The following is a 22,215-nucleotide window of genomic DNA, read 5'->3' as shown; positions in this document are numbered from 1 at the left end:
ACTTTTGAATAATAATACTCCCAAAATAACCCAACCGTATTGTATGAATTTTAACTCTTGCTCTGCGATTCCGTTGTGATGCAGAATATGACTTGTTATTTTGTCCCTAATTGAAACAGATTGGAGGAGTCAATAACCTTCCGGAAGTCGCGCTAGTGCACTGAGTGCACGCTGCTCTGAAAATCTAGCGAAATCGTCTTGGAGCAGCTGCGGCTGCTCGTTCAGAGAGCCATTTGCGCGACTTCCGGAGGGATAATATCTTAAATTCAAATATTTCATTTTCGTTCTGTTTCTTACGATTTGTTATGAGTTAAGTTTTTTGTTACTTCAAACACGAATATTAGTATTCCCCGATTTTATCACTTTTCAAAAATCGGTCTCAGGAAGTCAATATTTTGAATTACCGTGGATAATTGGTATTATAGCGAGCCTCTGAAATTTGCAATATGTGATTTTATTAGTTTCTATATGCATAAGCATCCCCAAAGAAACGAACCACGAAAAATTCATCAGCATACAAGGATCAATATAGATTGCACCATGTGGCTCACCGTGCCATTTCCAAGCATGCTGTTTCAATGAACATTTTGCAATTCCAATTGATTCTGGTCAATAACGAAGTAGCAAACACGGGCGATCTCTTATGCTTATGCTATGCTTATCAATCCTCATTCGTATTTCTACGTTTTCTTGCTTTGAATTTTGATGCAGGATTCTAGAGAAAAGTTTCTCGGAGGTCCGGCGGAATCCTTGTTAAGAGAGAATTCTGCTGAAGCTTATGATTTATTTAGAATACTGACAAAATCATGCTCATATTTAGAATGGAATCTCGCCGAAAATTCTGATGAGTACCTTGCTCACAGTTCCGGCACACAGTGTTTCCAAATAGGCAAAAACGTGATCGAAATTGTTTTGATCACGAAAAAACGATTTTCAAGCTATAATGTCTCCAGCAAAGTTTGTCTATAAAATATTCCCCATTTTATTAAAGTATTAGTGTGGTTATAAATCCCCCTAAAGCTGAGAAACAAATTTTTGTTTGGTCTTTTTTCACTTTATTATTTCGACTATATTAGTCATTTTCTTTTTTACATTTTAACGACATTCAATTAGCTAGAGATTACGGGGTAGGGAAAGTTATGAAAATTAAAGCCATAGTACTCAAGTGAGAGCAAGGATGTGAAGTATACAGAAGGTCATTAGAACAGGCTTAATACCTTACGGCGCTTAACTTTTGTCTTCTGCTGATGAGGGTCAAGTTTAGGCAGCATAACTATGAATCACCCGAGTTCACCAGCATGTGTCTTGGCATAGACAGACTTGTCTATCTTTACCATGACAAAAGAGAAGCCACGCAAGATCACCACAGAAAACCTGTCGACGATTAGCATCAATCAATGATGGTTGCTGCTGTTCATCTCTGTTTGTCATTCGAATGCCGGGATAGATTTTTATTAGACTATTGTCACTGCGCTTACAGTCGTGGCGGGTTTGCTACATTGTGAACGGTGGTGGCTGTGTCTACAGTACCTACCCACCGCAGCCGATGGATTCGCATTAGTTTCTTTTTCTATTTTCCTTTTTTAACAGAGATGAACAGAAGCAATCATCATTGATTGATGCTAATCGTCGACAGGTTTTCAGTGGTGATCTTGCGTGGTTTTTCTTTTGTAGGTTGTCACGGTAAAGCCAGACAAGTCTGTCTATGCCAAGACACATGCTGGTGAACTCGGGTGATTCGTAGTTATGCTGCCTAAGCTCGACCCTCATCAGCAGAAGACAAAAGACGCCGTAAAATTTGTTTGGTCATTTATGAAAATACTAAAAAACAGTATTCAGCAAAGTAGTAGGGAATATAATAAGAAACAACTTTGCTGAAGTGGCTATGTATCTATCTTTTGGTTTCAATAAACATTTGTGGAGTTTTCTATGATACACCCCTAAAAATCACTTTTTGCTAAATAAGTTTTATCCGGCATACGAAAATACACAATTTTTGTTACGCAAGTTTATTTCTATTTCGTATCTCTGGAGTTATCGAAAGTTTTAGTGTCAAAAAACCAACATTTTGGTATGAAATAACATTTCAATCCGCAAATTTCCGCAAACAAATCCATATTTATTGGAATCTATTAAGCAAACGCTATCAAATCTAAGTATAACCATTTGTCGCATGCTATGGTGTGTAACAATTTGCGCACTCTATTTTGCACATTATCCTACAATCCGTTAATTTAGGCACAACCAAAACTCATCGAACATTTCTAGAGAAAATTTAGAATAGGACGTAAGTAACAATGAGAGATTCTCTTTGGGGTCTTTCTCTTCTGTTTATTACTCGGCCATTTCAACATTTACTACTCTACTCTTTGCATAATATTCTAGTAAAAACCGTCGGCTTTCGATATGTACTGGAAAATTAGTACAAAGTGTTGTACTAATTTTCCAGTACATATCTAGGTTGTTTACAACTAACACCGTCAGCTTGAAAGTTCTTATTGTTGGTATATAGTATCTGACACTACTGATGAAATTTATCCTAAAAGTCAAATTCAATGATAACTCAATAAAAGAACGTTAAAACCAACTCTAGGATTGGATGAAGACAGGAACCTCTAATCGAAATTAAATCGTTTTAGTGCCAGCATCTAGCGAAGGTTACCTCGAGAATAATAACAACCAATGTTTTGAGGGAAATGTCGATTTGATTTGATTTGATTTGATCAATCGGTTCCGCTAATGATTACATCCGTGAAATCTTTCTGAAGCATTATGGAAGCATCTCGTAACGGCAAAGGCACTGATAACTGACATACAAATCATGTTTGCAATGTGTAGCAATTTGATGCTACTCAGGACATGCTTTTTGTATGGGATATAACGCTACAGGAGCGCAAATTTAAAACGATAAACTCACATACCGTAAGGGTCCATTCATAAATGACATAACAATTTTAAGGACAGGGGGTACGACAAATTGTGACATGTTGTGACATAAGGGGGAGAGGGAGTAAGTTAAAACGTTACGTAACATGTTTCCACCGAAGGAAAAAAAATTTTTTTTTGAGGAATTTCTTGCGGACAGGGGGACAGATAAAATGGTGAAAATTTGTTGGGAGGCGGGAGTCAGTTTTAGGCAATTTTTGCGTTACATAATTTATGAATGGTCCCTAAACCGTGAACGTAATGATTACTTTGTCCTATGGTAACTATGAGAATTCAGGCGTGAGAGAGCTGCTTGTTCAATTATGTAAGCGATCTCATTATCTAAACATGCGTGTAGTTGCAAACTTACCAGTTACAGACTAAAACCTATCTATTGGAAAGCCCTGCTCTTTGATTAGCATATCTTCTAAAAAAATAAAGTGTTGGTTTTGAGGAAAACAGTAGGGGAGAGAGGGTAACAGTGGATCAGCAGGAACTATGAAACATTCGCAATAAAATCACAATGCATGATCGGAATCGTCTAATTCCCTCATATTTCACAATTTCTAATTCTTTACACGTGTTGCTATATTTTGGAAGAGATCTGATAACTCTATCTCTTTTAATGGATATTTGTTTGTTTTGTGATAGCCAGAGTAAATTTGCAATGATAAACATTATTCCATCTTTATGAATTACCATTCATTGAATAAATGTTTAGTCTATTGCTATTTATTGCAAATTTTATGCTCAACATTTGCCGCGAACAAAGTTTTTTGGTAACTACTCATGGTTCTGTGTGATTTCACAATTTTCATGAATAGACCCATTGGGTAACTGTGAAACGATGGCGTATGGGGAACAGTGATTTTTGTTTGTTTTTGTGGTCTGTCTCAAAATGTCAATGGGTTCCGATTTTCCACACTAAATACTACTCATATAGTGCAAAATTAGCAAATTTGGCCAAATTTTGTAGAAATTGTCTCTTATTTCAGGATTGCAGCTAATATGCATATATGGTGGTTCGATGTTACGCGATGATATAGTGGATTCTTTCGTAAACAAACGATTTTCGCCTCAATATAACTTTAATTCAAAGCGTTAGGATCATTCTTCGTCAAAACAAAAGAATAAAATTAATAAGTAGAATATTTCACTATAGACGACATCGTGTTTCATAGTTCCTACCCATGGGGCACACTGATACATTTTACCACCAACTGTTTATTATCCAAAAAATGTTATTTCCCGTGAATTTTACCAGCTGGAAAAAATATATGTATTAGTTAACAACATAGTGGCACTATGTATCACTTTTGATTACACAAATAACATGTATTATCATCAAAATTAAATTGTAGAAAAAATGTGTTTCATTGTTACCCTCTATCCCCTACGCAAAAAGAAGAGTGTCGCATTTAACCCGTTAAAAGAAGCTCGTTTAATCCCTGTATACATTATTCACTTTATTGCATTTGTTCACATTAATTACTTTTTCTATTTTTAAACATTTATAATCGAATTAAAACCCAATAAAGATACCGACAGAAATAATCCCAGCAAACAATTCTACTGAATATACGGATGAACGAAAAGTTTGATTTGATGATTATTTTGATGTTTCTTGCATTCAAGTGTCAAGAATCGATGATGATATAACCATATTATGTGGAAAACTTTTAAAAGAATTTTTATCAAACAGGTTCCGGTCCGTCAAACCCTGTTGACCTTTCTTATCAAGCCTTTTTCAATATGTTTTAGTGATTTCCGAATCTGGCAACATGTCATATTTAACTCAGTTTACCCCAAAATGGCCTATGTCATAAGATAGTAAAGCAGTGACGAACCGCCAAATAACTTTGTTTCTGAATGTGATGACTAAGCCTAGCCCTAGAATCATCCAAAAAGCGAGATGCTGCTTAGACAGAGATTTACAACCAACCCGTCTGCCTGTCCACGAATGCTATATTTGTACGATATTACTGTTGAATGCAGCAAGATTGCATACAATAGATAAAATTTGTATAGACAAACCATTTACGCGTACAAGTAGGTGGATACCATACGATATGTGCAAACATTGCGGGAACAAAGTAAATATCCGTAAAGGAATGATAACATTGTGAGCAGGATAAAAATAAAATATGCAGAAACTGCTGTTTGCTTTTACAAGACATGTCATAGACTATATTCCGTAGTTTCATTTACGTGACTAACCGAGATCCCAATATCTGCCAATTTTAACTGTTTACTGGACTTTTAATCGTTGAGGTGAATACAGGATAACGGCAAGTTGACAAGTAAATTTCGAAACTCCAGAAGAAAAGTGTAAAAGGAGATGGGTCTATCTTGGTCCATTTCATTAATAATTCGCCATAGAAATATATGATGGAAACCTTTCAACTTTCTTTACGAAAAGTAGAATTACCAAATTCGCCAGAAATGTATGAAACAGTTGACGTGACGAAAAATCGAATCAAGTGCCCAAATTTTTAGTACTATCATTTGAGTCAATTCGTTGATCAAACGTAACAAACCCCACTATAAGCAGCGGCTTCAAACGGGTAGGTTTGTAATGGAAAAGGTGAAAATTGACTCCACTAATCTTGTAAAGCAAAGAAATCAAGTGCTCCCTGAAAACACTGGCACCAACACACAGCCAACTCTAACGCTTCGCTTCAAACATTCACGCAAATTTTTTCACTAGTGTTGAAAGTTTTTCAACGAAATTTTTTTGCAAGAACAGCAAAAGTCAGGTCTGAATGTTTTGACAGAAAATGACCACCACTGTTACGTTCTATCCCAAGAGCCCCGAGAATCCTGAGAATCGGTATTGTGCCAGGATTTTTTATTGTACTACAGCTATTTGCTTGAAACAATTGAATCAATCTCTTGAGAAATCGTGTTTATCATTAAGCTGTCTATTTTTATAGTCATCCGATAGGAACACAATGCACCCATTATCGTAGGCGTCGTGGGATGGGAGCAGGCCACCACACAAAAGCCTATCAGATAATTACACACCACCTATCATGGAAAGTTATTTTCTGACTGATGGATGAGTTCGGCGCGTTTATGGCCTATGGCCGGCGGAGAGCGGTGGGCAGGTCGGAATGTGTCCAGTTATTAAATTAAATTAGTACGGCTCAGCTCCACGGAGTGAGGGCTGGAAAAATGCACGAAGTGTCGATGCTTATTTATCACGATATTTCCGAAGATAGTTTATTTAAGTATTGACGCCTTCGCCGTCAATGTCACGTGAGATGTCATCAATCAATTGTGGTAGGAAATTAGTTGTTTTGGTTGTAGTACTGTTGCAGATGTATTTTTCGTAAGTAATTGTTTTAGCTTGAGTACAATTGTTGTTTTCAATATTTTTTTTATTTTTTTCCGTCGGCCTATGCCCGCACCGAGGCCTATCACCGACGCCAGAGAGATGACTCCACCATGTGGCCATCTGCCCATCACAACATGGACCGAAACCAACGGTATTACTTCTTTTCCGAAGGAAACCGACCTCAGTTGAGATTTACCCCAGTTCCACTGTGGTGAGAAGCGGTTACGCTTACCACTCAACCACCGGGGCGCCGTCGATACAATTGTTTTTACGTAACACAGACAACTTGGTCGGTCTTAGAACAATAGTGAATCGACAATGGTATGTAGCGATCCACCACAACATTTCGAGAAACTTTACAAATGTTGACAAATTTTACGTATTATAAACAATTCATATAAGCCAAATAACGAATAATCGCCTTCTAGTGATTTTGAAAAGTTTTATCATACTGTGGCAGAAATGGGGTTCCTCTTATAATGACGGTGGTTAAATTTCCCAACACATCATTTAGGGCAGATCATATATCAATTTAAGAGGCTCTTAATTGATGAAACAGCACGATTCTACGTACAAGGTAAAGGTGTTAGATGTCACTCTCTGCTTCGACAGTATTGGCAAACTGGTTCATATCGAACGAGTCCAAACCTTCGTTATCTGATCTCTTAACCCTCCGGCACTCGCGCCGTTGTATTTAGTGCAACCTTCACAAATTCTAGCGAAATTTTCTTTCAACACCAGCGGCTGCTCATTCAGGGAGCCATTCGCGCGAGTGCCGAAGGGTTAAACATCGCGCTAGATACCGTTACAAATCGTAATCCCAAATCTATGAACTGGGACCTCTACGACGAGGGCTTGGCAACTCGGATTCATAGATATTTTTCAACGATTGGAATTCAAGTTACTTGGGCTAGTTCATGGATAAAACAAATGCAACAATAGTAACAGCATACCAAAAGACTTGTCCGCTTTGTGTTGTGCGTTGTTGTAGAAGAACCCGTTGATAGAATGATGAACTTGCTATTCTGAAAAACTAATAATGAAGAGCTTGTAATCGCAGACACAGAGGTTGAAAGCATTTAGGTCAGCTCGCAAAGGTTACAAAAATGCTCTTCGGTCCTCTGAGCGCAATGATTAGAAAAGCTTTTGAACAAATGTCTCAAGTTACTACGAGGCTAATTTTTTGGATAATAGAAAGACTGTCATGATAATTCAATTAGAATTTCTAATATTTGTCTGACGAAGATGAAGTACTCAACTGTCTTCTAACACACACTGCACCTGAGTCCCTTCGGATCGTACTGATTTTTTAGCATTAGCTCGTTGAATTGTTGAAAGTTTGGCTGCTTTAAAGTCTTCAAGTAAGGATGGAATCGTTTCGATTCTACTTTAAAAAGAAAATGAACATTTCAAATATATTGTTAATAGAAGCTCTTACTTGTAATCTTGCAACAGAATACGTTCCAGTAGCATAGCAGAAAAATATCGTAAAATTATTTCCCAAAGGTTGCCGCATTATCTAAGAGCAGGCAAAGAACTTTAGACCCTTCTCCAGTTACTGGAACGTTTAACCCATTACTGTCATTTCTTTGCGCCGACTACGATATCCCAGGAATGAATCTACCGACCCTTCTGAAATGTTCAACAGTTGTTCTTTGTTATATCGGGCACAATATATTATCATTTGAATGACCAGTTAATTTTTTCAACCGAAAAACTCAATTTGTGCTGCGCATGACAAATAGGTTGAGCAATAATGAGTTAAGCGACTACTATATTCAGTATTTTAGCTTAGGTGAGCAGGGGTTTGCGACCACGTGTCTTTAGAATCCATTTTGGAAGCAACACGAGGAGCATGAAATTCCTTTATACATAACGAACTGGATACACGCAATGCTTAGCAACCGGCATATATGCTAATCGATAAGACAAGAAGATATTAGAAAACTGAATATCTGCGGATGCCTTCAAGGCAGTGTTTTGTCACAACTGTTAGGAAACTTTGTCGCTAATTGCTGATTGAGGATTCTTAAAGAGCTTGGGTTTCCGACATATAGTTTCATCGACAAATATCATATAATGATCACCGGTACTTGCTTTAACACACTTTTTGATTGGATGTAACAAGCCCAATGTGATGTCAAGCAATGGTGTCATCATGTAGGACTATCTGTTAATTTAAATAAAATAACAATGGTGCTTTTCATACAACGAAAGATTACAAACGGAGAACAGTTCTTTGACTCCAAAATTATTGTCGCAGATCAAGTTAGGTACGTTGGGATTATTCCTGACTTAAAAACTCAATTGGTGTTTTCAAATCGATTTCAGAATCAAAAGAGGTTGCATAGCCTTCAGATAATACAGTCTGGCTTTCGACAAATCTTGGGCATTCAAACCCAAATAAATTCATTGGATTTACATAACAATTTTTAGCCAAGTACTGACATATGGGACCATTATATAAGATCAAGACTTAATACCCAACTCTGCCACACAGATGACGCGCTCGAATATAAACCATTAAATGTGAGTCCTAGTGACTTGGTGTCTCCCACAAAGATGTTCATCAAAAATGAAAAAAGTACAATTGCCGAAAATACCGCAATTCCACGGCCTACTGATTTCAAGATAAAGAGTTAGTACAGAAAAGTGACATAAAACATTTTTTTCAGTTCTTTCGAATTGACTCAATAGAGTTTATGCTTCAGTCAGAGGCTGGACTAAACAGAACAATAATTTGTCTTTTGCGAAGATCATAACTCCAAAAAATCGCAAAAAGAGATTTCGAAGACAAAAATCTATTGGTTTGCTTCTTGATCGGAGTATCACAACGATGTGCAAAAAATTGACGGTGATAGCTTCAGACCACAAAAGTTAAACGCCACACTCCAATACTTCGAGAGAGTCCTCCAGACTAGTTCTTCACCGCCAAGTAAAACTAACCTCAAATCATCCAAAGAAAAATCTGCGACACAAATAGCATTTTATTACTTTGTATAAGGGTAGTTCTAAAGATTTTAAATGAAAACAAACCAGCTATGTAGGACACTTCGTCATACTGTAGAGGCTTAGATAACCGACATTCGGACAGAGTTCGCGTAATCATGCTGGTTAGTGAGTTCACACATCAGCATCTAGTAGTTTCTAAATTGGATATGTTAGGCCAATAACAGCGGCAAACGAGTACGGTAGTGGGAACAAACTGAAATGCGTTGAAATGAAAGCTGGTGCACATTCTTTACAGTCTGTGCTACCATCACAGACGATCAGACCTAACAGATTTGGCATTGTTGCTGGAGAGAAACAATTGAATTCTCTTCCAGCATATGGGATATAAAGAGTGAATTCCAAACATGCATTTTTTCAGATTCTTTTTATGAAATCAACAACAAAAATTTAAAAGCAATCATGTTACTTTTTATGTAACATAAATACATAAAAGCAAGCAACGAAGATGCAGCATATTTGACAGAATAGAGATAATACTATGTACTAATGATTAATACAAACAAACATAGAAACAAGGGGTCATTAAAGAGCGTACCCAAATCAACTTTCTTAAAACTATGTCGCTGGATCGCTGCTGTAAAGTCTGTCAATCGTCCATGGAACCTAATTCCAACGTGTATTTCCACCCGAGCCATGGTGTGAACCGACAAGTTTCAATTGTTTCAATTGGCTAATAACCGCTAAAGCCAAGTGATGAAATGCTACCTTCCACACGCGTTCAAATAATACACAAACCTCATCCACGGACCATCCGCTATCAGTAGCACATCATTTCGAAATTAAACAACAACCGCAATATAAATTAGCAAAACTCGTATAATCCGCTAATCCCTTCGATTGGCCGATATTGAGTTAAATTCTCCAACCAATTGACTTACAATTAAAAACAACGCATTCTGCTGATAACAAGTAATAACCAGCAAAACGCGACTACAGATTAAGGCCACGGCAGCGACAACCTTAGAACCGCCGATAACTGATATGCAGGCATGTACACTCCAAACCGGCGTAGGATCACACACGAAAGTGTAACGCCCGTCACGATGACGTTGACGGTTCGAAATAAAGATGCCCAACTGTGTGACAGAGTGCTGAACAGGGATAACGAACTGATGAAAAGAAAAGTCACGTGGTCTGACGGCTGATCTGTGCAAATTCGCATCAACCAATTTGTGCACTCCTGTACTAATAGCTTTGACGCATTTTCTAAAAAAAGTCACAAATTCGCACGATTTTTTTGACAACTGCAGGTCCGTCCGATGCCAACCGCCGTCACGATCATGAGCTCGAATGTCCTCTTCGTCTTTCGGAATGAAGTGTGAAAAAAACAAATTTCATCGCTTCAGATAAGATGATTCACGGGCGCACGAATAAACGAGCGGACAGATATCATGACTGATATTGTTTTGATTGATTAGCTGACGTACAACCTAATCAATCATAAGAAGCTGTTCGCCATCATCAGTGATACGGTTGGCAGTATTTGCTACACAAATCAAATGGAAGGCTTGTTAGGAATAGTGATCTTCAAAGCTGTATGCACCTTTCTTGGCCAATTTGCGTGCGCAGACCGATAAAAGATGTCGCGTGATTTACACTCGCACGTTGACTATTTCAGGTACCACCCTAATCGGGTAATTGGTATCTGAAATTGGCACGTGATACAACAATGGAATGACGCGGATTGACGTCTTGCTTGGTGCGGTGGATGTTGATTCCATTTGTTTGTATCAAAGCAGCATCTTTAGAGATAACAATAGAACCTCAAAAAAGAAAAAGAATTGTAAAATGTACATCCTGCAATCATACTCATATCAAATCTTATTTTCAAAATCTCAGTGCGACTATTTTAGTATTGGGCCATGGTTTTCGTAGGTGTAGGTATTTTCTACGTGCTAATTCAGAAAAATAAGTAAGTTTTCCACTTTCAGGTCTAGTTTTCGATACATTGCAAGATATTATATTATATGAAATGAGCATTGCAATTTTCTGAATTATACATTTTTTATATTATTGACATATTACAAATTATTTATTAAATAAAATTATAAATATTAAATAAAACGATCCTAGATTATCACATGTCAAACCTTACTTGCACTGATTTATTTTTGTAAAACCAAAAAACAGTATAAAGGCAGCAGATAATAAATGAAAGTTTCAGTTAAGCTTGATTTATCTTGTGTTTAGAATTCATCTCGTCAGTAGATAGCACCAGGGGTCTAGTTATACGATTTACCTAAACTAGTACCCAAGTTAGCACTAGTTAGACACAACAAAAAAATTGCATGATGAAATTTTCAGAATATAAAGAAATAATTAAGAATACTTCTATTTATTTATCTAATACTGATCTAGTGTTTAATCCCAATTCTTCCCATTTTATTGAACGCCACCCAATTTCACTTTATGGTACAGATGATGATATGGAAAATAATGTGATGCAAACAAAACTGACAATTTTACAAAAATGCCACAAAAACAAAGCTGCGTAAAAATAGGACCAGAATCGTGAAGCGATCAGTTTTTCGTTTTGCCTAAACTTTTTTGACGACGGTTTTGACGGATTGCACACTGACGTCATCATGTTTGACAGCTGATTATCTTGTAAGAGTTGCTTAGGTAATGGCAAGTAGGAATTCATGACAATCCTACCCATATTAAAACCTCAACAGCAATGATACCATCATTGCCGGCCACTCCTATCTACATCGCTTACGGGGAACGATAAAGGATAAGGTAGACGGGAAGTGTACTTGTACTTGACGGAAGGACGATGATTCATCAGACTCTTCCATAGGTGTCGGGGAGTTGGTGGTTTGGAAGGATATAAAGTCGAAGGATTCGTTCCAAACAAGCGATGCAATCTGTACAGTATAATTTATTATGTAGTTGTTCATTTAGTCTTCGATCGCTTGAAAAAGAAAAGATCTTCTTTAGTATTTTAGTTTTTTTTAAACTCTGGGTAGCCGACTACCGAGAGTATCTTATATTTTTTATATATTTCGATTATAGAGGTTTTAACCTTAAGGTCATTCGCCTCTTCGGGTTAGAAAAATCTCTTATGAAAAATTTCTAACCCTATGTGCGGGGTCGGGACTCGAGCCCAGATGCACTGCATATAAGGCAATCGATTTACCAACTACGCTATACCCATCTTATATTTTCTAAACAAAAGCAATTTGAATATCAAACAGCCGGTCGTGAGAGTATTACTTATAAAAGCTAATCTTCTCTGCGTAATAAACCAGCGGGTCACTATTTAATGCAACAGACTTCGTTATTTCTTCTCTACGATATTTTATTCGGTTGAAATCCACCGGGTGATAACACGTAATATAGACAAATAGTTATGATAGCGCGAAACGTTATAAATCAAGGAATTTTTTTCTATTCTTAATATCGGATTTGTTAGCGGATACGAGCGATAATAACGACCATACAAGGAAACCACAAGGTGGTCCAAGATTGCCCCCTTGTGGCACTCTCGGAAGATTGTTGAAGCTGTAGGATCCATCGATTTCATGAAGAAGGAACGGTTTTTGATGTGCTATTGAAGTCATTTGATAAACATTAGACAATACTCGCAGCCCTTCAATCTTTGTACGCAGCAATGAATGTTCGATATAATCAAACGTCGTCTATCGGCCACTTTTTTTTCTAGAAACCATATTTTTCAAGTTGACAGACACCATAACTTAAAACCGGTTCCACGGATTGACTTGATTTTTTTATGAGAATACATAATATGTGTCGATTAACCACGGAAATCCGAATAAAAATAACTTTCCTTTATTTTGAAGGAAAGTTTTGCTTAAAAATATGAGATTTCTCGGTTTTTATGATGCCATGTTCCGAAATTCAAACTCTTTTCATTTTTTTTTGTTAATCGAGTAGCTACAAGTTTAAGTTTTAAAATTTTTAGTAAATTTCTTGTGCAGATCATTTTATAAAGAGTTATGCCCGCCGTGGCGCTCCTCGACGTGGAAATGGTTGGACGTCTATAAATAAATAAACCTCTCAAGAGGTCCATTGTTGCCTTGTCTTCGAAATCGAAAAACAAAATTACTTTCGTTTTGAGCACTTTACAACAGGTGGCCTCCGTAAAACAAATTTGTTGCCAGGTTGTAGAGAACTGAAGATAAAAGGAATGCATTTGACGGAGAGATCAATAACTTGTTTTAAATGTCCATAGTGACTGGACTGCTAGAAAAAATGCCACTGTTGTTGATGATCACTTCTAAACAAATATCGGCTATGGATCTATTTCAACCAGCATCGAAACCCAGGGATGGGCCATAATCATAGGGGTGTAACCAGAGATGTCAAATCTTGCAAAAAATTAATTATGAGAAATTCCAGAACGTCTATGGAGTAAATTGTGATATTCATAAAAATCTCTAAATATCTTTGAAATTTTCATAAAAATGTCAAAAGTCTGTGTCTGTGAAAAAACTATATGACCACAATTTATTTTAATAAACCTCTGATATATAAAAATTAGTGCATCTGACAATCGTGTTTAACATTACTAGCATTAACTTAGCTAAACTACTAGTATTCAAAAAATTACGAAACTCTATGACAAAAATTGGTCAGATTCTGTATTGCATTCCGTTCTGTTGCGTTGTGACAATGATTTAGGCAGATTGCTTGGTCAAGTGAGAGATTCTGGGCAGACAAAGTCAAGACGCGAACATTTAGAGTATAGTTAGGTTTTGTACCCTTCATACAAAAAAAGGTTTTAAACCAATTTTGTCCTTAGATAGTAATACGCTTGCTGGTTGAATTTCGATTTCAATACGTCTCATAAGCAAAGAGTCTCAGAAAAAATTTAATAATTCATGTACAGAGATAAAAAAATATCATGTTGAAAAACTAATATGGACCGTTTCGAATTGCATAGGTTGGATAATCATAACTGTTAGGTTAATTATTTGGGTTTTCAAAAAAAAATACCGAAAACACATCAAAACACTAACTTTTAAATACTTCTTTTCTAGGATATAAAGTCATGGATTCGTTCCAAACAAGCGATGCCATCTGTACAGTATAATTTATTATGTAGTTGTTCATTTAGTTTTCGATCACTTGTAAAAGAAAAGATCTTCTTTAGTTCTTTAGGTTTTTTAAACTCTGGGTAGCCGATTACCGAGAGTATCTTATAATTTCTAAACAAAGGCAATTTGAACTTCAAACAGCCGGTCGTGAGAGTATTACTTATAAAAGCTAATCTTCTCTGCGTAATTAACCAGCGAGTCACTATTAATTGCAACAGAATTCAAACAGATTTCGATATTTCTTCTCTACGATAATTGCACAGAATGATACGAGGATTTTATTTTGTACGAAAATTAACCAAATGAAATAATAAAAGTATAAAGTATGCATTGTGAGTTAACGGCACAGATAAACAAGTTAATTACAAAAAAAGTTCAATAACTCCATAACTGTTCAGATTTGGTGTTATTTAGTAGGCAATGTTTCAGCATTCTAATGAAACCAAAGTAATGGAAATACGAAGTATACTTTGTGAGTAAACGGCATTTTAAGGTGAGCGGGTCAACTACAGCAAAAATGCAATAAGTCTTAAGGGGGTTAATTAATTTACAATAACTCTGCTTTTGCACACTCATTTAAAACTACTCAAAATTTGAGTGTCGTGTACATACAAAAAATGAGTTTTGAGTTGAGTAAAATAAAACTCATCTCTTGAATAACCGTTAAGTTTTAAAATTTTGGGTGAAGAAATACACTCAATCAAATGTATACAGTTGGATAGCGAACAAAACTTTCAAAGAGGACACGTTGCTGCGAAGGGGAAAACAGGGAAACATTCACTAACCGTAAGTGTTGCCATGTTTTATTGTTGCTTTAACCTAATTCTTTTTGATTTTTCGTTCAGATCCAGCCATTACTATGAGATTGAGAAAAGATCCCGGAATATATGGATAGACCGAAGTCTAGACATCGTATGAACTCCGCACAGTGTCGCCTAGCCGGACAAACCCTCAAAATTTTATTTTGGATTTTTCATTATTTAACATTTTTCTCTATTTCTAAACAGGTTGAATAGATTCTTCTCAAAATATTAAGGTTGGACAAAGAATGGGCAAAAATCGAAAATGAAAAAAGCAGTTTTTTTTGCACACCGTGTGTTAGATCTTCATAAAAATCAATCAGCTTATGTAGAATGTTGTTACAGTACTGCCCATTCTCTGTCCAACCTTAGGACTTGAGGACGAAAGATACATCAGAACTGGCAAGGTGAATTAGATGATCAATTCTGGAAAACATTATAACATACATATTCAAATGTATGTTATTCAAATGAATATATCTTTTTAGTTAAGATTCCGATTAGGTTCGAACTGGTGTCATTTGAAATTTTATTCGCTGCATTTATACTTGCCATTCGATTTAGTCAATACAGGCCTTTCTTCTTGCTTAGGCATGAATAACAAATAAAAAATCGTGCATTAAATTTAAATTGTCTACCCTTTCTTTTGAAACAGTTCTACCCTTTCTTTTGAAACAGTTCGGAAAGATCGCTTGTAATTAATGACACCTGAAAACTAATGTACAGTCCTAAAATGAATATCTTGTTTTGCCCCTGTCTGCCCCGACGTATGCAATATGGTATTTTTTCGTGATATGTCTGAAGGAGACGCATGGTAGTGGTTGAATACCCAGGATTCGTAAAATAATTTATAAATGTCTCCCAGCATTATCAACGATTAAGGAAATCTGCATTCTAATAAAAAACCACTACATCACCTGTTTTGAAAATGATTTTTCATATGTAGTGCACTTTATATTCGTAAATTTTGAATGTTCGCGCCACCATAAGTGCCAAAATTTTTGTGAAAAAAAGTGAAAAAAATCCCAATGTGAAATTTTCATCAAATTCGGACCACTTCTGAGGTTTAGTCCGACTTTTGTATGAAAGGTGATCACCGGAAGGTTCAGGTAAATAAAATTTTAAATGCCAATGAATTTCTATATAGATACATTATAAATATGGAATGGCTTTTCCTCATATTCAGTTTTTGAGTTAAATGTACTCAATTTTTTACATTTTCAACTCGAACTCAAAACTGAGTAAGCGAGAAAAACTCACCTTTTGAGTACGTGCACTTTTATGAAATTGAGTGGCTGGCCACTCACTTTTGAATTATGTTGAACGAGCGTGTAGAAGGCAAAAAAGAAACTGTTTTTCACGAAAGACAATGCTTATCTTTTTAAAAATTTAGATATAATGCAATAATAAAATTTGAATAGCTCAAATAAATTTTTTTGTTAAAAATGTTCCAATTGTGAAGCAACTCGTTACTGTAGTAACTGATTGGCGGACAAAGCACAGCTCTTAAGACTTGTTCAAAACAATGAAACCGAGAATATTTGCAATTAGTAGAAGCAAATCTTTTACATGAACCCAGAAAACTGGACATTTTGAGATAAAATTTGGATTCTAACGTGTTAACAAAAGAATCGATTTGTTAGTAATATTATAGGTTCATGTAATAGAAAATTCAATTCTGAAGAGAGAAAATTTTGTGTTGTTTCAAATCAGTCAACTAACTTTCTTTAATATGTATTCTTTAGTTTAGGTTAAATTTTTAGAAGCCTGATTTTGAAAATAATTTTCATGGAAAACATTTAAATTCCCATAACTAAAAAAATTAAAAGCTTATGCAGTGTAAACCGGTTTTTATCAGACGCTTGGTCAATTTACGGCTGACAAAACGGGAAGATAGACAAAATCGTAACGTATCAGATTCTGTTTACGAAAAATGTGAGATTCGTACAGAAGTGGATCGTATCCTTGTTTATGACAACAAAATCTAAAATCTATTCATGCGAATCGCTTGCGAACAAATTACACTTTCGCCGTAAAAATGAATAAGGGTAAATATATTGATTCTCATTCATTTTGGACAGGAAAAGTTACTAATACTACTGAATAAAATTAACGTTGTATTTATGGGATTTTATTTATGCACAAAAATAGCACAATACACTACTTAATAAGCCTATCTCAAACTCACTATTACTAATAAAAACGAATTAGATCAGCACAAGTTGCGCGAACTTCTTGATAACCCAATAAACAGCAAAGCAAAGCGTTTAGGCACTACATCCCGGCATGGAACATGACCTTATATTCTGACAGACTTCACCGCAAATGTTAAATATATTAGAATATTTTTTCTTGGTAGTTGAAAGTGCAATAAGACTTCCGAACGCAACTACTTACATCGGTACCACCAAACCAGGCACAGACCTAATAAGCATCAACTTGTTGGCAAAATTTACTCCCCAACACCTACAGCGCCTTTGATGCAAATGCAATCAATCAAATGATAATCATGGTACTCCGCCATACAACGGTCGATGAGATGTAGAATTATGACTGACAATGCTCTGTCATTTACATTTGAAGTAAAAACATCACATTGAATTTTGTCGTTTGTATGTACACTTTTTTGAATATAAAATAATTGAGATGTTATTTACCACCTAAATACTTACCATTCAGTTCAGTGTATCCCCAAATATCCTCCATTATTACGCTTTTTTTCTTGTTTCTTGTTGGCGCGATGAAAAAATCACCCGTTTGCGTAATCGTTAACGTTAAGTTAATTAAATAAATATTTATCACAAATTTCAAATTCACCTCCGCTAGGTACGCGAAACAATACGTCGATTGCAATTACAACGAATCAATCGCACGCTGGCTGAACAACAGCGAATTCTTTTATTTTCGTTTCACACTCGGTCACCCAAGTCTGTTTTTCCACTCGCTGTGATTTTCTTCACTGGGATGTTCGGACTAACTCCAGTACGCTCACACACAACGCTGCACCTGTTTCCGCCGTGATAAACAACTAGACAAGATTTTCCACCTCACCGAGTATTGACAATAAGCCACTGACAGTCAAAAGCTGCTTAGATTAATTTCGCTGATATCTGACACCGAGCCAGTTCAACTGAAAGCAATGCAGGAAAAAAACGGATGATTTTTCTTGTAAATGTGTGTTAGGAAAATCAAGCGACTGCTTTACTCCAAGGGTAGTTCTCAACTGATTGACGATTAAGCCGGAGCGACATCATAGCAGCACTTTATATACCTCCGACCGACCGAATGGTTCATTATCGGCACTTTACCATTCGTGGCGACTCGAGAGCCGAATGCATCACTGAGGAACGTACGTACATACTGGTCACACGATTGATGGCGGTTGGAAGACGGTGTTTGTGGAGAAGATATTCGAAGAAAAAAAAATGATGGTAATGGATGGCAAAGCGTTGTTTTGGCATGTCACACGGTTTAATTCTGTAACATTTTGGATTGAAAAAATAAGGTCGGGATTCGCTGGTTGAGCACTGTTCAACTGGAATGCGTTTTAGTAACCGTGGTCCAATTGCAATGCAGTTTTAAAGTCGACAATAGAATTAGCATTCTTTATTGTTATTCGGCATATGCCCGCATAAATGTACGATATGTCAACCATTCAATCAAACCTTTAAAAACTATTTCAAATATGGTTCATCCAGCGATAGAATAACCATTGCTTGGTATAGAACTTAAGCATTATCTTTTATCCATACTCGATACTCGACCATACAACCAAGGGGTTGTTAATAAAGGTTACCATACAAGAATATGCTTTTTTGCCGTATACATTTTGACAACATCCCGCATAAATGTTTACCATATGCCATCCATTGAATCAAACGTTGAAAAACTATTTTGAATATGGTTCGTACAACAATAGTTTAACCATTGCCTAGTATAATGTCAAACATAACCAGTGTCGTTTTTCCATGCTCGATCATACAAACTACGGGTCGTTAAGAACAGTTACCATAGGGGCCATGCATAAATGACGTAGCATTTTGGGGGGTAGGGAGGGTACACCAAATTTGTGACGAAGTGTGACGAGGGGGAGGGGAGGGTCAGAAGTTGTGCGACGTAGCATTAAGTTTAAAACCCATTGTTTAGAGAAAACAATTTAATGATCCTCCATTCCCTAGAGAAATGAATTTAACTTCACACAAGTTACTTTTGATGCGGCTTTTCATGAGATAAATTTTACGATTCGCGGAATTACAAGAACGCAAAAATACGAAAAGATTTTGTATGCGGATTTAACTTGCTACATTAGTTAGCTAATGTTGCTAGCTAGTAGACTTAGTTTGGAAGCTGAATTAAATTTTCACTTCGAATTCAACCAAACAAAATTTAGTAATTTAGATGAACGAATGGTTCTTAGAACCATTGGCAGCTGCAGGATTGTGAACTGAGAGAACTTGTCTTCATGCTCCCCTTGAAAAATAAAATTCAAAACAAAACTATCAACACTATATTTGTCACGAAATGGGCTTATTTTGCACGCAATTTGCTTTTATAATGAAAATGTTGATAAAAGTCGTCAAACATTTTGAAAGGACATGTATTTAAAATAATTGAAAAACATATGTAATTTTTTTCATCTCCCGGGCGCTTTGCATGGGACGAGGGGGAGGGGGTAGGTAAATGCTACGTTTTTTACGAGGGGGAGGTTAGAATTTTGTGACCAAATGCTACGAGGGGGGAGGGAGGGGTCAAAAATCGCCGAAAAAAAGCTACGTCATTTGTGTACGACCCCATACCAAAATATGCTGTTTTTCATATACATTTAGACAACATACCATTCAAGAACTATACAGATTATGGTGACATGCATATGTTAAATCTAGCGATGCATAAAATATCAGGTGGAGAAAAAACATTTCTTCCCTTTCACATTTCAATTCTATCGATTGATGAAGTTTTATTTTGTTACACGCAATCTTCTGATGAGAGCTTCGTTGAGGAGGCTAAGTGGACTGTCGCTTTATCCAATTGAGCTATCACCGTACTATTGTAAGACAAGGATTTTTGATCATGTTAAGCTACAGGTTTTTAGAGCAGCGTGAACAGATATGCGGATAACAAAGACCACCAGAGCAATATTAACCTCTGGCACAAAAGTACAATGTAGTATACAAATCTCCAATATAGGATACACGGAAGGTATAGCAAATGGTAACTAAAATGGGTATGGTAGTATAACAGTTCAATTATAATGGTGAAATATATCAGTAGTATTCCCAATATGGTGAGTATTATATGAATAGTTTGGAAATGGTTCCGAAGATTTCGAGAATGGTATTTATTTATACGGGTGTGTTGTTAGAAACTTTGGATATGTTTGATTAGTGTCCACTGGGTGCCAAACTAGTGCAGGCCTAGCCGAATGTTTCGAACAAACGCAACTGCGGTCGTTCAACAGAAGAATGGGTTCACGAAAACGCATCTCGTTCCTCTTTCAAGCTAACCTTGGAATGACAATATCTCTGACCAATGCCCCAGAGTACTTTGAGGTAGGGATGTTGAATAATGTGTTTTCTTCACTTACTGGAAACACATGGGGTAATGAGCCTAATCTGACCATGTTTTTAGTATCACCCTACCCATTTGAAGCCATCTTTGTTCAACGCATTGAGTCAAATGGTAAGGCAACAATAGGGGTACTCGATTCGAGTTTTTATTGCGCTCAAACACGAGCATTTCGCCGTTTTCAGAGCATTTGGTTTATTATCTGGGTTCTTAACAACGAAACAAAGCTGTTGATGTCAATTTGTCGTAGGCCGAATAATTAATTAATTAGTGAAACCCTTCCTAAGAGGGAAAATAACTAACACTGACTGACTAACCATTAGGGTGGAACAAAAATTAGATTCTCTCTTCTCAAATGATACCTAAAAAGTTGCTCTGAGCAACTTTTTAGGTATCATTTGAGTCCCAGAACAACTGTGCAAATTCTTACCTCGATTGGTGAAACTATATTTTTGCGCCCACTGTTTAAAGTTTACATGGGTTTTTGCATGGAAAATTAACTTATACAAAATAATTCCTCCAGGAGTCGCCCATTACTTTCTAAAAATAAACCGTTGTGTGACTTTTATAGGAAATTTAACAAAGAAACAAAGTCTCGAAAACCACAAAACGATCTGACGCTTGAGAAAAAAGTTATTAAGCGGAAACCGATTGATGCTCTGACGATTGATAAAATATTCATTTTTTCTAGCACCACTGCTGTTGGTTGTCCAATAACACGCAATTTTATTTCAATCCTCACTTAATATGTCTAAATCCTTTATCTACACTATTTGGCCACTTCGCAAGGTTTTGAGGGATAAATTGAGGCTTCTTTTATACATAATAAGCGAACGTTAAAATTTTTGTATATAATTAGACTGTCAAAAGCAGTGATGCTATGAAAAGTGAAATTTTCATCAATCTTCAGAGCATCAATTGGTTTTTGCTTAATAACTTTTTCCACAAGCATCAGATCGTTTTACAATCTTCTAGATTTTGTTTCCTTGACAAATTTCCTATAAAAATCGGATATCTATTTATTTTTGGGAGGTAACGGGCGACTCTTAGAAGAATTAATTTGCAAAAGGCAATTTCCCCATACGAAATCCCATGTAAACTTTAAAATACGGACGCAAAAATATAGTTTCATCTATCGAGCTAAAAATTTGCAGATTTATTCTGGGAGCTAAATGGGACCCAAAAAGTTACTCGGAGCCAAATTTTATTTTTTTCATATAACCATGCCCTACTCTACAAACCATACATTATGTTAGGTCTTGTGTCCTAATGCGCACAAATTTGGTCTTGTTCAAGTATTTAATTCTTAAATAGAAATAGAATTAATATTCTAACACTCTCTGTTTCACCTTTATTACCGAATAAACTTTACCCCGCCCCCTCTTCAACATATTATTTCCCTCGAAGGCACAAATCTCCGAATAATAGGGGAACGTCCTTGTCGAGCCAATATATTATGCTAGAAAGAAAAATAAAGATCGGAAATATTTCTCGATTTAATCGATGCCCTTATTTG

At 36.2% G+C, this 22,215-nt stretch overlaps 1 protein-coding gene across 2 annotated transcripts in view; it reads right to left on the bottom strand.

The window, feature by feature from the left end:
- LOC131682213 (carbonic anhydrase) overlaps positions 1 to 18,376 on the bottom strand; it is a 71,441-nt gene extending 53,065 nt beyond the window's left edge. For both annotated transcript variants that reach the window (XM_058963542.1, XM_058963543.1), the window contains exon 1: positions 17,807 to 18,376. In XM_058963542.1, the coding sequence (XP_058819525.1) occupies positions 17,807 to 17,840 (34 nt within the window). In that variant the 5' untranslated portion in view covers positions 17,841 to 18,376. The remainder of the gene's footprint in view (positions 1 to 17,806) is intronic.
- Between the last annotated feature and the right edge of the window lie 3,839 nt (positions 18,377 to 22,215).

Source organism: Topomyia yanbarensis, chromosome 2 (assembly GCF_030247195.1).
Source record: "Topomyia yanbarensis strain Yona2022 chromosome 2, ASM3024719v1, whole genome shotgun sequence".
In the NCBI taxonomy this organism is placed as follows: Eukaryota; Metazoa; Arthropoda; class Insecta; order Diptera; family Culicidae; genus Topomyia; species Topomyia yanbarensis.
The sequence above is the reverse complement of the archived record's forward strand: the minus strand, read 5'-3'. Positions and strand labels throughout refer to the sequence as shown.